Here is a 17,948-nt window from a genome sequence, read left to right on the forward strand (position 1 = left end):
TAGCCTGGATAAGATGCACTTGACCAAGGGCAAGCATCTATTCGTACGGTCATGGTAGTGAAAAAAAGGAGTACCTCCCAGAGAGATTCAACTTATTCCATAGAAGATACCTAAAGCGAGTCACATAAACACGTCTAATGGTTCCTATTTTTCCTACAGTCACCATTAAGGGAAGCTCTGACTGTTAGCTCAGACAATGACATCTCTCAAACCCCAAGGCCATGCAGAATGGATAGCACTAGTCCAGCTTCTTACTCAGAGCAGGGTTAGTGGTAAAGCAGGTTGCCCAGGGCTGTGCCCACTTGAGTTTGGAATATCTACAAGAACGGCCATCCACAACTTCTCTGGACCTGTTCCATTGTTTGACCGCTCTTTTTTCTTGCTGCATTTAATTAGAACTGTCTAAATTAGAATTTGTGTCCATCACTTTTCAACCTGCCCCCATGTGCATCCCAGAAGAAACTGCTCTGCCACTTCTGCACCCTCCCAATAGGCAGTCAGAGACAGCAATAAGACCACACTGAGCCTTGTCTTCTCCAGGTTGAGCAAACTCAGTCCTTACCCTCTTTTCCTACACCAGACTTTTGCCCTGGGCTATCATGGTGACTTGTCTATTGACTTGCACCAGTTCATCAACATTTTTTCTGTTGGAGAGCCCAAAGACTGCCCAGTGTTCAGGATGTGGTCTCACTGACGCCAAAGAGAACAATTAGCTCTCTTGACCTGCTGGCCTCACTGCTGCTTGCGCAGCCCAGTGTATTGGTGTCCTTTCCAGCAAAGGCACGCTGCTTGTTTGTACTCAAACTGTTTACCAAGATCTCGAGGTCTTCTTTAGCAAAGTGCTCGCTGGCCATCAGCCCTCAGCCTGTGTTGGAGCAGGGTGCATTTCCTCCAGATGTACCACTCTATTTATGCTTACTGACCTCTCTGCTTCCCAAGAGGGAATGGCTTAGCAGAAAACACCCCTGGTGATTCAGGTGGAGATGGTTAGAGAGCTCCTCCGGACAGGCTCCATCCCAGGGTGCTGAAGGAGCTGGTGGGGATGATTGCTGAGCTGCCCTTGGCCATCTACCAGTGCTCCTAGTTATCTGGAGGGGTCCCAGAGGATTGGAGGCTTGCTGATGTGACTCCCATCTACAAGAAGAACCGTAAGGAGGATCCGGGGAATTACAGGCCTGTCAGCCTGACCTTGGTACCAGAGAAAGTTATGGAGCAAATCATCCCAGGTGAGATCACACGACACGTGCGTGGTATCAGGAGGATCAGGACCATCTAGAACAGGTTTATGAAAGGCAGGTCATGCTTGACCAACCTCATGTCCTTCTACACCTGGGTGACCAGAGTGGTAGATGAGAGAAAGGGTGTTGATGTAGTCTGCCTAGACTTCAGCAAAGTCTTTGACGTGGTCTCTCACAGTATTCTCTTGGGGAAAATGTCTGCCTGTGGCCTGGATAGGTATACTCTTCTTTGGGTAAGGAACTGGCTAGGGGGCTGTGCCCAGCGCGTAGTGGTTGATGGAGATTAGTCCAGCTGGCAACCTGTTTCAAGTGGTGTCCCCTAGGTAGGTACTGGGGCCCATCCTGTTTAATATCTTTACTGATGACCTAGATGAGGTGATTGAGTACACCCTAAGTTTGCAGATGACACCAAGTTGGGAGGTAGTGTGGATCTGCCTGAGGATAGGGATGCCCTTCAAAGGGATCTGGATAAGCTGGATTGCTGGGCTGAGGTGAATGGGATGAGGTTCAACAAGGCCAATTGCTGGGCCACAACAAACCCATGCGGCATTATAGGCTTGGGGATGAGTGGCTGGATGAGTGAAGAGGAAAGGGACCTGGAGTGTTGATTGATGCTTGGTTGAACATGAGCCAACAGTGTGCCCAAGAGGGCCAATGGCATCCTGGCCTGCATTAGAAACAGTGTGGCCAGCAGGAGCAGGGAGGTGATCATCCCCCTCTACTCAGCACTGGTGAGGCCGCACCTCGAGTATTGTGTTCAGTTTTGGGTCCCTCACTACAAAAAAGATATTGAGGCCATGGAACATGTCCAGAGAAGGGCAACGAAACTGGTGAGGGGTCTGGAGCACAAGTCTTATGAGGAGCAGCTGAGGGAGCTGGCATTAAAATACTTCTTATTCCCTGGGCCCTTCCTGTCAATATTTCTGTAGACTACGCAATAAATGCAGAAACTACTTGTTCCAAGCTCCAGATGTAATACTGAACTTGTCAGTATGTTGATTTAATTTAAACACAGTATGTATAAGTAAATAAATACGGCACTTCTTTTTCAGTTAACACAACAAAGACATATTTATTTACATGATTAGCACTTTTATATACTACCCTTGATTGATTTTCACTGCTTACGTTCTTGTTATGCCTCGGCACATGCACAGATAGAATACACCTTTTTGAAAAAATTTAGGATTCATTTTGAGCTGCAGATTTAAAATAGAATTTAGCATGTAAAAGTGAAATTCTATGAAAATGTTGAACATTTTTTCCAAATAGGCTACATAATCAAGGCAAAACTAAGCTTATCATTACATTTTTTAAGTAAGCAATCTTACTAAGCAAGGAAGCATTACCTTCACTTGAACAGAATGTCAAGTTCTGACTAACATATTTCTCAGCATCTCAGAACTGGTAGATGTTAGTCTCTATTGCACAAGTTTTATATAAAGATTAAAAGAGGAAAACAAACTTCTTAGCCATTTTTTCCTCCCAAGTGGTTTCTTACCTTTGAATGAACTAGCCACTGAATTGAAATAGCTGGAAAAACATGAAAAAGATATTATCTCTGCACCTGTAGAAGCAAAAAGAGTTTTGCACTTCAACAACAGGTGCTTAACCAGTGACTTTCACCACTTTGGTTGTCTGACTTCCTTCGCATTTCTGCAGCAAATACTGCTACATGTTGAAAAATACCAATTGAAGAAGTTACAAGAACCTGCAAGATCTAACATTACTCTGCTGCTTCAAGTTCAAATAAATCCAATGCATTTCTCTTCAAAAAAGTAAATATGTTGCGCAGTTTTAACTTAAGTATTACAGTAAATATTTCATACCTAGTTTGCAACCACTGGAAATACTACAGTATTTAAACTGGTTTTAGTTCTTTGATGTGAAAAACCACACACAAACACTTGCTGCTTCATCCGCATAGAACCCAAGCGTATGCTGGGGAGAAGACAGGGGAGTGGGGCAGATGTGAACAAATCAGCTTTTGATATTCAGGACTGTGTTGCGATAACTTTTGAGTAACCATGTCACTGTCTCCATAAAATTTTTACGTCATGATTTTGCAATTGTAACACAGTTCTTGAAGATTCAGGCTATTCAAGTTGTAACACGTACAAAATCTTGCTACACTGCTACCAGTATGGTTCAGCCTGGCTCTTCGCATTGTTTGACATTTTTCCTACCTCAGACACAGCTCTGAACCAAAAAGCTGAGGATGCCAAACATTACTTTTAAAGCTCACAGGATTCGTTTCTCATTATAACAATTTATGTGCCTTTGTCTTCCCTAAATTTTATATGAAAATACTTCCTCATTTATGCACTAGGTAAGACGGGCACTAAAGAGAATAGTTCTAAATAGGAAGCAGGGATGCTAAAACCCATACAAGGGGACATGGACCGATTTGATTTTTTGTTTGGCACATCTGTCAAACACCCAGATCCAGTGTGCTGATAAAACAAGACAGCTTAAGGCAATAAACATGTCAGATCCATCTGCTCTTCAGGACACACAGAAGAAAAGAAATTGCTCCCTCCGTTATTCTGTACACTTGAAATTATTTTGAAGAGGTTTCCCTCTGCTGCTGACAACAATTCAGCTCTACCAGCCTAAGCCAGAGGGTTTCCAACCTTGCTTCTTGATTCCTGCTGGGCATGTCGTGTGCCCTTGGCTTTTCCACCCTTCTCTCTACAGTCTGACAATTGGTGCTTGGGACATGGAGCACAGGCCTTATGAGGAGCGGCTGAAGGAGCTGGGATTGTTCGGTCTGCAGAAGAGAAGGCCTGGGAGAGACCTTACTGCTCTCTATATCTACCTGGAGGGAGGTTGTAGTGAGCTGGGGGTTGGCCTCTTCTCTCGTGTAACAGTGATAGGACCAGAGGGAATGGCTTCAAGCTGCACCAAGGGAAATTTAGGCTGGACACTGGGAAATACTACTTCTCTGAAAGAGTGGTCAGGCACTGGAATGGGCTGCCCAGGGAGGTGGTGGAGTCACCGACCCTGGAGGTGTTCAAGGAACGTTTGGATTTTGTGTTGAGGGACATGGTTTAGTGAGAGCTATTGGTGATAGGTGGATGGTTGGACTGGGTGATCCTGTGGGTCTTTTCTAACCTTGGTGATTCTATGATTCTATGATTCCACTACTTTCTTAGAGCTACATCATCCCTTCTTATTGCTCCTGTCCTTCATACTATCTCCATGATGTCCAAAAACTTCCACAATGAATTTCCCGATCAGAACAGCCTTACAACATGAGTCAATGGTGTGGCTGACTGCAACCAAAGGCAATCCTGAATGGACAACTACTATGGTATTTGCAATGCATTTACCCAACGGTGTGGGTGCAGCCAGCTCTGAACTCCAACACCGGCTGCTAGCAAAGTACTGACTGTTGCACGGGCTCAAATGCAGATCACGGCAGCTCGAGGAGAACCAGAGTGGAAACAGATGGCAGGGCTGAGGCATGCATGACAAAAATCATCTCCCAGCCATGTTTCAGCCACATGCAGCCACATTCAAGGAAGCTGGCAGCCATTCAGGAGATGTGCTACTTTCTCATATGAAGGTAGAATTAAAAGAAAGGGTTCTTGCAGGATGTATGCAACACACTGATGCTGAGCTGGCTGTAGATCTTTAATTCAAGTAACATTCATTCATTTCTCACTTTTGACTGGCAGGAGAAAAGATGGAAGAAAGTCCTTAGCCTAAGTGAACCCAGGAGACCCAAGTCACAAGGAAAAAGCTCAGCTATGCTCTGGAGTGAGCAGCACAGAGTTTTATCCATATGAAGGCAGAAAACAAGAATGAAAAGCTCCTTTGTACCATATATTGGTCACATATCCATATTATGCAACCCATCTGGAAAATAAACATCCAAGACAGAGCTCACTGGAAAAGATCGTGCTTTGTTCAGCCCTTCCAGAGTGCTCCCAATGCCAGGAGGTCTTTAACCTTGTTTCAACTTTCCCCTAAATATTCAAGCTTACCTTGAGCGGACAGTATTGAATCCAGGCTGTACTGTTTCTATTGACAGTGACTTGCTGTACCTCAAAAGCACACAAACTGATCAAGCAAGATGATAAAGCATTTTGTCTCCTGATACGCAGGACTCATATGCAGGTCAGCAAGAGAGTAGAGCATAATTATTATGAGATAGGAAGGAAAGGGACTGTGGAGCAGAGGAATCACCCTTTCAGAAACCTTAGCTTCTGCTGTGCAGCACCAGATGGAGAGCTCTGTACATCCCAGGTGTGCACGTGGAGCTCAGATGTGTAAAGCAGCCTAGATCTTGAGCTTATCATTCAACAAGTACATAACTAGCCAGCACAGCGGGTCTCAGAACAGACACTTGTCCTGGTGAAGCCTTGCAGAAAAAGGGGGTGGAGATGAGGGTAAGTCATACAAGTCTTGCAATGCATGAGGTGGAACAACATGGGATCAGACCTTTGCTGTCTCATTCAGCTAAGGATCACAGGTGATGGATTAAGCATATCACCTACTGCTGTTCAAGAAAGTAGTGGATATTATCAGTTTCTTTAAAAGGCTAAGGAAAACTGAGAAGGAACAAAATGAGTAATTAAAGCTGAGGGTCTGACTATTGAAACCTTTTGGAAAGCTGGCCTTATTTGCTGCAAATCAGTTTCAGAAGACAATTTGAAGCCATCACACCAGCATGCTGTTATATGTAAGTTAATAAGCACTTACTATTGATGGTTTCTGCAATGGCTGTTTAATTTTTAATCGTATCCTTAATTTACTGTTTATGTTTTTATCCAATTAGAGTGTGTATGTGTGTACGCATGTGTGTGACGGAGAGAACACAGATAGCTGTGTTTGCTTGGAACACAGTGCCTGGGTGACATACATCCACTAGACACATTTTTTTTTCCTTCCCATATCAATTTCAGTTGGATTGCTATCCTCTCCAAATATGAAGAGATTTAAAAATCGTGCTTTCTATATGAAGGGGTACATATCTCCCCCTGCTTGAAGTTCTCTCACATACCCCTCCTATTTTTCCGAAGGATGCCATTCCATGCTGTGCTACGTTGCATGATTCTGCTGTTAGAAATGAACCTCATTGACCTCTCTGTACAATGCAGCACCTGGAACTTGAAACTGGATGTCATTAAAATACACAGAGCTAAAAAAATGACTGGTTTTACAGGCTCTCTCCTGAACAGAAATCTGAGCATCTCTTTTCATTTGCAGATCAGCTATTTAGGTAACACCTCAGGACACCCTCACCCCCCTCAACCCCATTTCAATCTCTCTATAGATTCCTACAGTCATAAAAACTGGATGCACTGAAGGGCTGAGAGACGGATCATTTATTTTTAAGCACTGAGAATTTTTCATGGTGATCAACAATGAAGTTCTCAATTACAGAGGGAGTAAATAAACTAAAGGATAAAGCTTTAAAGAGAGCTGGGTAATGATGGAAAGAGAGAGATTAGAAAATCTCAGGGTCCAAGAGATGAGGTAGTCATAAATAAAATAACATTACATTCCTATTACTATTTGACCTGCTGGTTGGTGTAATGCCAGTGAATGAAAAAAGCAAGCATGAAAAAGGGAAAGTCAGAAATCCACTCAGCAGAGGCATCATGTGGCTGATGTGGATTCTGGCAGAGCTCTCGGGAGATGATCTGACACCCAGTGCTGCTCTCTGAGCCTGAGCCCTCCACATCAGATTGCCTCCAGCCACGGGCTCAACCACACAGCAAATTAGGACAGGCAGCAACAGGACTGTGTTCAGACAGCCTGCTCTTGCTCCCAGCAGGCAAAGGCTGGAAGGAAAAGGCAGGGCCCTGTGTGTCCCTTATTCAGCATCTCCTCTGAGTAAGGGTGATGGCAGGGAGCTCCACAGCAGTCAGATGGAGGGCTCTGATGGGCACTCACTGCCTCCAGCCATGCTCATGTCCTGGCAGTCAGGTGCTCACATCTGCTGCAGCTGTGTTCCTGCATCCCCCAGAGCTACACTGGAAAAAAAACACTGCAAAAAACAGGCTGCCCTGTACTCTATTTTGCTCTCAGGGAGAAAAAAAAAAAAAAAAAAAGATGCAATTCTATCACTCTGCAAATATAACACGTCAAATTTCTTCTCCTCTATAGCACAAGTAAAGATAGGAAATCGATATGTGCATAGAAAAAATAAACACCTGCAAGTTCCTCTAAAAGGAAGAAATGAAAGGGCTACAGCTGCAGGTGTCATAACAGTGGCAGAACGGGTGGGATTCATGTGCTGAGGTAAAAGACTGACAAACAGAGAGGAGTGAACTGCTTTCAGAGAAAATGCCACCGGTTCCATTGTTCTTTTTCAGAAGCCCATTAAATGGGCAGTGCTGGGCAGGTACACATACCTTGGTGCAGGGGCCGTTCCTCAAAACAACCACACCAGGAAGCTTTTCTACTGAGTACCCTCAGATTCGTACTCCAGGAACCGGACTGTGTGTTTAAAACAAAAGCCAGCCAGCCAGCTCAGAAAGGCAGCTTCAGTGCTCATTTTATTCTTTGCCCCCAGGGGCAGGAACTTGCAGCAAGGAAGGATAAGAATATGTAATAAAAGGGAGACAGGAAGGTCTCCAGTAGGCTCTGACTCCTAAAGATAGCAATGAAAGTAGCACGAAGGGAAGGAGGAAACCGCCCTCCCACATGAGAGGAAACCCCAAAATAAAACCTTTTGGCAGATGGTAAAAGGCTTTAGCATCCAATAAGATGAGCAAGCTGCATGAGAATGCACAAGAGCTTTAAGATACACAAAGCCCAAACAAAAGAAATATGAAGAAGCTTGGTTTTCCAACTGCTCTTCTGTGTTATTATTTTGAGCCCTTTTTGGATAGGCTTTTCTGTGTAACTGAAACAGGACTTCATGGGGAAGTTCTTCACTATGCGAGCAGTGAGGTGCTGGAACAGGCTGCCCAGACAGGTTGTGGATGCCTCATCCCTGGAGGTGTTCAAGGCCAGACTGGATGGGGCCCTGGGCCCTGGATGGGGAGGTTGGAGGCCCTGCCTGTGGCAGGGGGTTGGAGATTCATGATCCTTGAGGTCCCTTCCAACCCGGGCCATTCTGTGATTCCGTGAAACTATGCAGTTCACATTTTTCACTTAATGGGACCTTTGTTGCCTGTATTAATTATATGAAAGGGAAATCTTTTCAGTAACTTTTCTGAATTATAAAGCAAGAGGTTCAGATCCCAAGGAGCTCTTCAGCTGGGCTCTCAGCCTGGTCCCAGCCTTCCTGAGTGAGACAGGAACTACCTTCGCAGAGGTAAGAAAAGCCACAGTCATAAAATACTATCAGTAGTTTAATATTTGTATCAGGCTCAACCACATCCACGTAAGAGGAAGAACCTAGAGGACAGGACCCATCAAACAAGAGTTATTAAAGCACTCATAGCTGAGAAAAACTGTCAGTGCACATGTAACTTATAACTCTGTCCCAGGACAGTATATAAAATACAGTCCCTTGCTGATTAACACTAAAGGAACATTTAAATTACAAGTCAGAAAAGCACCCCAATAGCAATCAACCCAGAACTTGTAAATCATCAATTCTAACTTTTTTTGTTTGGTACTTTAATTCTACTGCCAGTGAGCAGTAGTTAGCTCAGGTAAAAAATTATTTGTAGAAAGTAATAGAATGTGAAAGATGATACTATCAATTGCAAGTATATATATATCATATATATACATATATCTCAGTTTTAGGGCATAGCATAACCAAATAGGTACAGTTAGCAGCTGAAATATTAATATACTAAGGCAGTGGAAGATTGGTGGCAAATTAAAGGTGAGTAGCATCACTTGTTATATACTTCATGCTGAGAAGCAAAAATAGCAAAGTCTGCTGCCTTGTTTTTCCCCTATTCAATTTTAGCTGTCCCAAATGAGATGGCTAGCCTTGGGGCTGACAACGGCAAGAGCAATGATAGGTGCAAAGCATTGCACCTATCATGGGCATCTGCTTTAGAAAGGGACAGATTATCCCAGGAGGTGGCTATCATTCTCCATTGATTATCCGAGGAAATGCGAGCAATGACTTCAAATGGACAACTAGCTTTTGTCTGGCTAATGTAAGACGCAATAAAGACACTTCAAACTGCTCAGGCCAACAGAGCTTGTATTTATCTTTGATTATGCCCTTTTAGTAAAGAACAGGAATAGAAAAATAAGATAAAAAGCAGGTTTTGTGGTTTTGATTTTCATCAGTGATTATGAAATTAGGATTCAAGTAACATAGGTAGTGAACATTATCGAAAGAAAATTTAGGACCAAGTGAAAAAAATAAGCATTATACAGCTAGGAAAAAGTTTATAAGTGGAATAAAATATCAAGATCGCATTTTATATATAATAATTGGAATAATTTCCAATAATTGCAAAGGGATCACAAAATTTTTCAGTTTCAGAAAAACTATGCTGGGTTGAAGAACAGAACGCTTATGTTTCTGTATTTGCAGTTTTAATTAAGATACTAAAAAGGTTTATGGATTTGATCCAAAGGTCAACAAAGTCATTGGTACCCTTCATTGATTTGAATGGGCTTTATAGTCTCATGCTGTACAGGAAAAATGGGGTTGATCCTGTTCTCATTTTAACTAGCTTCAAGTTTCACTGAAATCAATGGAGCAATACTCCTTCATTTGCCCTCGCAGAACTAAGAGCAAAATTGAGGTCTCATATTTTCAGAGGGAGGTTATTGTGAAAAACCTGCCTGTAGCTGGTGGTGGACATCAGTTTGCATACTTCTCAGTAACTACTCTTGCTGTCTGTTCACTATGCCAAAATAGATACAGATTGCGTACATGAAAAGCTGGACCAAGTTTTGAGTTGGCTGAAGGCTTTCCTAATAACTCTGTCCAATTTAAGCAGTAGAAAATGAAGACACTAGCTTTAGGAGCTCCTAATTCTTAGAGATATCCTTGATGAAGGATTCGTCTCTTCTGTTCCCAGCATCTGGCTAACGCTCCTCACCTAAATGCCTCAGGTTCTGATTGTCTGGATCAAGAGAAAACCCTGATGAAACCAATAAAATAAGTTTTTATACCAGAATTATCATGTGATCAGTTATACCATGTAGAAGTAGAGCAAAATTCTCACAGTGTCGGGTCCCATTATTAGAGAAGCACAGAGATCTCAAGAAAAGCGGTAACAGTACAATAAAGGAAAATATGAGGTGCTGACAAAGCAACAGTCACACATTTTGTGGCTTAATACAGCAGTTAAGAAGGGAGAAAGATAATTTATCAACAATTCTAGCAAGCAAATATCAGTAAACAATAATTCACTGTAAAAAGAGCTTATTAGAAGAAAATAAAATGTAATTTTCACTATAACAGCTGAAAAAACCTCTACACTTAAAAGATAGGTTTTTAGAAAAAGACAAGATAAAGCTCATAGATATCTTATTTTAAGAAATACAACTCAGCAGAAAGACCTTTGCTACCTTGATGGGCTGTAAGGGCTGGCTACTTTTCTATGACCCTCAAAAAACTACGATCCAGGTTTAAGTGGTGATCTACAAAAGTCAACAACACCAGTGATTAGTGTCACAGTCAACAGCTGTAACAGAATGGATGGTATCTGCAATGCTGGACACATTAAAGCAATTTGTGAGCTTACAGAAAGATGTTTTCAGAAACTACACAGGTGACAACAGATTTGTCAGACAAGCTTTAGAGGGTAGGACTATCCCTCCCTTCCTCTTTCCTGTCCCTTTCATCTGAAAAATTGTTTGTTTGCTTCAAAAAGTCTTTAAAGTTTTGACCAAGAATGATAACTGCTGTGGATTCATGGGAGTGATGAATTTTGGAAATTTTCAAATGTCTACCTGCATCCTTAATTGTCTGACACTTCTAAAAGCCAGCCCATTGTCCAAGATAATGCAGACAGCCTCTTCTGTCATCCAGGGGTCTTTAAATAAGAATGGCGCATCTTGACACCTTATGACAGAAAATCACACAGAATAGCTGAACAGTTTCACAAAGTTGTGCTCTCTGGAACTGTCTAAAGAAATCCCTTCCAGACAACGTTGTCTAATCAGCCCGCAAACACTCAAGCTAGGGGAAAACCAGCAAAAGCAAGCTAGAGCAGGAGATCATCATCTCCTGGCTCAACTTTCATTGCAGTCCAGTTACCCAGGAGTTCTTAATGTAATGAAGGACAAAAAGAAACAGAAAGAAGTCTTTTGGTTTTTTTTTTTTCTCCAGAAGGGCTGAAATGAGCTAACATGTTAAAGAAGGAAGAAAATGGGTTACCATTCCCTCTCCCTCTCTACCTCTGACAGGCTGAAGAGAAAAGGAACACTATGGAAAACATTATTTTTTTCAAGTCTTTCTCTCAAAACCAACCACCTGAAAGTCCTACACAGCAGTGCTCCTCAACACAACAAACATAAAGAGGACTTTAGAGTCTGCTGACTGATGTTCATGACAGCAGAGCTTCCTACCTGGTCTCAGCAAAATCACTTGTTTCAAGACCCAGGTGTGGGATGGGCTTCACATCCACCTCACAGCATCACACGTCAGCTGGTGGCAGTTGGGTGTCCCAGACCAGCTGACTGGGGAGATCTGAGTCCTATTTCTAGTGGAGCAGGCTTAAACCACTAAGGCCATGTCAATGTATGAGGATTCAGGCTCTTCATAAGCTTGAAGGGGAAACCTGACATGCCTTTTTGTTCACAGATAGAAGCCTCTAACTTGCCTATCCCTGTAATTCCTGAGGATGAGCTCCATCTCTCTTGTATAATGGAACGAGCATGCCCGGTCAGAGTCCTGACATTTTGTATTGGGCTCTCAGATATAAAATGATGTGAGCACTCCTGAGCCTTGCTGTCTTCTAATTAGGCTGTCTCGAGATAGCCATCAGCTCCACAAACCAAGCATATGTAAATTAACTCGTTTTCTAGCTATGTGGCTAACTGAGATTAAGTCCTGAGATACGAATGACACCTAAGTGTGGCTGAGGCGCTTCAGAAATGTATGGTACTGCCACGTACGTATTGTCTAAAACTCAGCCTTTTAGTTGGACACTATGAAAGACAAAAGCTGAATGGCACTGGAGATGGTAACTGAGGCCTGTAGGGAGCAAATTGCTGCAGACTTTCAGAATGCATCCTCTGTTCCTACAGGTAAGTTTCCATAAGTCAGCTGCCTGGGAGGTGTCATCTGTTACTGCTAAAAACTCTGAACATTCTGTGAAGGTAACGCTGTGCATAACTATGTATTTGAATGTTAGGATCACACAACACAGCTGTAGTTCAACTGCTACAGATTAAAAACTGAACAGATTTAAAAAAAAAAATTCCCTGACCACATTTTCATTAATTTTCATGTTGAAAAATGTGGCGGCTCTACTGATGCTGTCATCTGCTGCTATAGCCCTTAAATTAAAAAACTGAAATATTGAATAAGTACTAATCTTAGGTGGCACAGAGGTCGCATAAAGAAACTATTTGTTGAAAACTGTTCAGAATTTTGTTAGAATTCCAAACCCCTTAATGCCAAGGACTTTGTTAATATACTTCAATATGTTATTTTATAGGGAATCAATTTCAATTAAAATTCATTCAAATGGTGACTAGAAAAATTCTATAATATTGATCTTAAGAGGGAACCAGCATAGTTAAAATTATTAATCATACTTGAATGTGCCATAAAACACTGGGCTAGTACCTGTGCTTTATGATCATGTCAAATAAAGAGGTTAAAAAAAAACACAACTCTTTCCTTTATGGAAGATGCCAGAGATCCACATCCTGCTCAGTACTGAAAAAGCAGTTCATAACACTACTGACTGACTGTATAAGTGACTAAATGAAGGTGCTCTGTCATATGAAGCATAAAAGCCATTAAGAGAAACTTTTATTTGAATAGAACCACATTCATTTTTAAAATTACATGACAGAAAGGCTTTTAAAGAATGTGAATGAAGAAAGAGAAGTTTTAAAATAAGATATGTTCGTTTTACACAGCTTAGAAAAGCACCATCATGAAGGCATGAGGAGTGAGTTTTTCTCCCACCTCTTTGAATCTATCCAGTAATTACAAATCTTTATTGCACAGGCCATAAATGCTAGCAACAGGAAGAAAAATGCTTTTGAACTTATTTGGCAGCACTCACCTTTAGGGATTGAAAACAGCAGAACTTGATTTTATATTTTCAAAAAAGGCTTTAAGTGACTTTTGTGTTTGCTGAAAATGCCAATATGGAGAAACACTTTGCTAACAGAACGCATTCAAGCAAGGTGTCAGTAACACCAGTATCATAAAATCAGAAATACAGTGCTTCAAAAGCCCATCTGAGTGAAGAGAGCTTTACCCAGGGGGTCCCAGATGTGATCACAGAGTGAGACCAGGGATCTGGCCTCTGCTTAAGGAGCACCTGACACTATCAGAGTACTGGGAAGGGGGGTGCTGGTCTGATCCAGGAGGGCATTTCTTATCTTCTTATTTCCCACTCTGCTCATTCAGATTGGCTATCAAGGAGTTAGCTGATGAAGACAGTCAGGTTTTGAACCAGAAGCTCAACAGTGAAAATTTCTATGCACTTTCAAAGAGTAGAAGAGTATACTTACAGCTCTGATTTCTTCACTTATTTCAGAGAACAACTATCAATCCTACTTTCATTCTACGCCTGACTTCTGGAAAATCTCATTAGAAATGACAAATATGTTACATTGTAAATGGCACCATCTTACAATATGTAGATATGCTATATTTAAATTCTGTGTGAAAAACTGTACCTACTGCTGGAATCCCTTTTACCAGCCTGTTCTTTTCAGCTGGATGAAAACAAGTGATTTCTGCTGGCAGCGATCACAAACAGCTGCTGTTAAATTACAGCCTCTGACTGTTAAAAACTTTCCTGTTTGGTTGAAAGTCTTTCATGAATGGTCACAAACAGTAATATTCTTTTTTTTTTTTTCCTTAAATCTTGAGCAAAATTGTTTCTTCTCTTTCCAGTTTACATATACATACATAAAGTATAAAGTTGTAAGATCTGTTCATTGAATATGTGAGACAGTTTTGGGTATGGATTAGCTTAGAAGAGCCAAACTTCCCAGACCTAATTTTCCAGTAGACTGACTTCTAAGAAATTTTAAAAAGCGGGAATGAAAAAAAAACCCACCACCATATTAATAAAAAAACCAAGAAAATCAGAAACTGCAATAATATCCTTGCGATCACACAAAATGGATAATATTGCATTCCCACTAGACTGAGTTGCAATGTTATTTATAGGAACACAAAAAACCCACAAGCAGCTAATAGTATACAGCTAAAATCACAACGCAGAAGTTCATCAGTACAAATATCACAGCTGCATACATCATGCTTCCGTGTTCATACTCCAAACTAATACACTATGCACATCCAACAGCTCTGTGCTAAGCACATCCAGAGTGCACTGCAGTGTATTGTCCAGTGTATTGGATCTTATTCTGTCAGCTGAATCACTTTGCAATTTGCTATGAATATATATTAGCATCACAGCAACAGCTAAAAGGTAATTATAAGAACTATGCTACTTCAGTGGTCTATCAGGGACTGTCGATTGCACTGCAAAAATATATTCTTCAGGTTAGAAACCAGAAACACGGAATTCAAATAACTGATGGCATAGATGGAACCAGAGATTCATGATGCATGTCGTTTAAACATCTTATTTGTGCTCAGATATGCTCTCCACAAAGAGTATTCTACTCCAGGTAAAACAGATTAAAACTATAGAGAAATCCTCAGTGCATACTTGTAACCTGGAAAAAATTGATTTTCATAAGTCATAACAGTGCCTACAATCTGAAAAACCTCTCAGAATCAAGCAGAGCTTCTGCCTACCGAGTCTACATCCTCTTCAAGTGCTGCGTATGTCCTTGACTGGGAGAAAAATACAACAAAGACTGCTCTTTTGTACTCTAATGGATGGCAGCAAAGTCGTTTTATGGTCTTGGAAGAGAAGTGTTAAGCACTTAGCACCAGTGCTAAGATTCCAACAGCAATACAGTGGAGAATGTACAAAGGAAGAAAGTAAGAAGGATAATGACATTGGTGAAAAGAAAGCAGTAAGCAGAAGATCAGCGTTTGTTCATATATAATCAGGCAATTTAGCATGTTGAATCCTGGAAACCAGTTTATTCCTGGACTTTGGGACAAATTCTGCCAATATTTCCATACTGTTCTTTGTTTTCTACTCATGAGGTCATCAGAGATGTTAGACCATAACAGGACACAAAGCAAAGGAAATCAGCCAGGAATTAAGTAGAGCTTTTCTGAAATACCAAGTATTTTTTTCTGTGCATTGGACAGATGCCACGTATGGAGCATATGCAAGAAACATTTGCACAGTAATTTGTGCTAAAAGAAGAAAGGCTTTTCCTGACTAGCTGGAAGCATTACGGTTAGGGGAACAAAAAAAAAGGTGAGGTCAAGACAATAAAAAGAAAAGACATGGGTGCCTGGTAAGAGGACAGTCAACGTTTCAAATGCTTCACGCCCCTGAACACCACCACAGGGACACGAAACCCAAATTCCACAAGCGTTACACGCTTCCTCCCACTGGCTGCCTGAGAAGGCAAACACACTGCCTACCTTGAGCGCTCACATAGACAACATCTGCTGTTTGTTACGCACAAGAAAAGGAGTATTTCTGGAGGAAGGAACTCGTGACTCCTCAGGTGCCAAAACCTTGAGTCCAGAACATACCCAGGAAAGAAAACAGTACATCCTGGAAGTGTAACAGGATCACCCTTTATCATAAACTTCAGTTACTGATTTCTTTATAGGGATAACAAAGGAAAGTCCTGATCCCCAGCAAAGTCTCTTAAAAGACATGAAAGACAGCAGACAACAGTTTAGATACCAGTGTATCCATAAAGTCTACACATCAGTGGGACTGTAAGCTCCAGTATTCTCTTAACTCCAAATGACCTTCCAGTTCTGCACTTCACAAGGTCCTATGTTCTCAAATTTTCTGATTGTTCAAGTTCCTTCTCAAGCAGGTGTGCAATTTCCAGTTATTGGTGCTGTGTCCTGTACCTATTAGAACAGCGAAGGTCTTTGTGAGTGAAAATCCAGAAAATGGGAATTAAGTTTAGTGCTTCAGTGCTTTCATTATGGAAAACAACAAATGTCCTCAGATACAATTATGAAAGCTGGAAAGGCAGCATTCAAATTCATCCAACCTTCAGTGTTCAAAAGGAAGAAGTAGACAAGGTGAACAGGAATTAGGACTATGTTTCTGACTGCCTGGGGAGGTTCTGTGTTAAACAGCTCACACTTTCTTTGCTTGATCATGCTTGCCTTTACTCCAGTATTAAAAGATTGCTAGTACTACAAAAATCCTTATAACAGCTTTTAGCAGGGTGGAGTTCATAGTTGTGGTTTACTCACTACATTGACCCTTAAGGCAATGTTTCTGCTATGATTTTCCTCCAAAACCCATTGAACAATCCATCACTGCAACACAACTTCATCTGTCCTCTGAAGGTATTTTTCAGTAGTTCAGCACTGGCGCAGGACAATTATAAAACTTACTGAAAAAATAATGTCAACAGTTATCAACAGCTGTGATGCTTTTCAGGGAAGCACAAAACCTTATTCTATAACTTTTTGCTAGCAGAACAATTTTTTATTTTATGATTTTTTTTAAAGAAAATAGCACTTCTGTGGCCATATTCAAGTTTTGCCCCATATCAAACTCAGGGAGAAGCTTAGGAGGGGCCCAATGTCATCTTAAATTCAGATATCATTTAATCTAAATCCAAAAGCACTTCATATGCTCAGCCCTATTAGCCAATTGTTGCCTGTGCATACTTTGCTGAGAATCCCACATCACATTGTTCTACCATTTTGAGGACAGTCTCTTCTATGCTAGCCAAAACCAGGACTCACATTGAAAAATCTCAAAATAGCCACTTTCTGCTGTTACGTAAGGCTTTTTTATTTTTTTTTCCTAATGATCTTTCAACTCAGGTTTAGAGTGGAAGTAGTACAATACCAGTGATTCCAGCAGTGTGCCGCTCTCCCCAGAGGACACTGGGAGATGTTTTGTCAAATTAGTTTCTCAACATCACTAAGTCTAGGAAAAAAGCACAGATTGGTAGCTGGGTCTGTGCCCTTCTATCCTAGTGAAGGTTGGAATAGCATTTCCGCTGATAATAGCCTCAATCAAACAGTCCTTACTCCAAAGAAAAGTCTTCCTGAAACTCAAGAGTTGACAATCACATACTGTTCTGCTTTACTGTCCCCAGAACACAGTGGATGGTGGGTCCTGAATGAAAAAGAATGAAGCAGTTTTAAGCAATTTTCTAAAATAGGAGTGGAAAAGAATGCTGGTCTTCTGTCGAGTGCTTAAAATGAGGTTAACTTTCTCTGCAGACAACAGAACACAAAAACACTTCAAATATCTGATAAGTACTGCACAAAGCTTTTTTGAAACTTTCCCTATTCTCTCCATCGTCAAACAGGATATGAACTAAAGTCAGTGGAAGTCATTTTGCTGACATCAATGAGCCCCAGATTAGGACCTTACTGCTTGTAACTCAGCTGGTATGCTAAATGAATTCAGATAGGATTTTTAATGGCTTCTTTTACCTAGAGATTCCTGAGCTGTGAATTATGAGATACAGGGCTTTTTTTCCCCTTTTATAGGAGGACATTTTGGAGGATAGAAGAGGACAGTGTAGCAATTGCAATTTGCACGCTGA

General features: G+C 41.3%; 1 protein-coding gene across 6 annotated transcripts in view; it reads right to left on the bottom strand.

Moving 5' to 3' along the window:
- SAMD12 (sterile alpha motif domain containing 12) overlaps nt 1–17,948 on the bottom strand; it is a 170,696-nt gene that overhangs the window by 65,084 nt on the left and 87,664 nt on the right. Inside the window, exon 5 of one of the 6 annotated variants that reach the window (XM_052703653.1) lies at nt 2,315–2,805. The exons of 4 other annotated variants lie outside the window; for them this stretch is intronic. In XM_052703653.1, the coding sequence (XP_052559613.1) occupies nt 2,660–2,805 (146 nt within the window). In that variant the 3' untranslated portion in view covers nt 2,315–2,659. Of the gene's footprint in view, nt 1–2,314; nt 2,806–16,017; nt 16,279–17,948 lie in introns of those variants that run through there. One more of the 6 variants, XM_052703654.1, reaches the window with a different exon arrangement.

Source organism: Tympanuchus pallidicinctus, unplaced genomic scaffold, assembly GCF_026119805.1.
Source record: "Tympanuchus pallidicinctus isolate F22 unplaced genomic scaffold, pur_lepc_1.0 scaffold5, whole genome shotgun sequence".
In the NCBI taxonomy this organism is placed as follows: domain Eukaryota; kingdom Metazoa; phylum Chordata; class Aves; order Galliformes; family Phasianidae; genus Tympanuchus; species Tympanuchus pallidicinctus.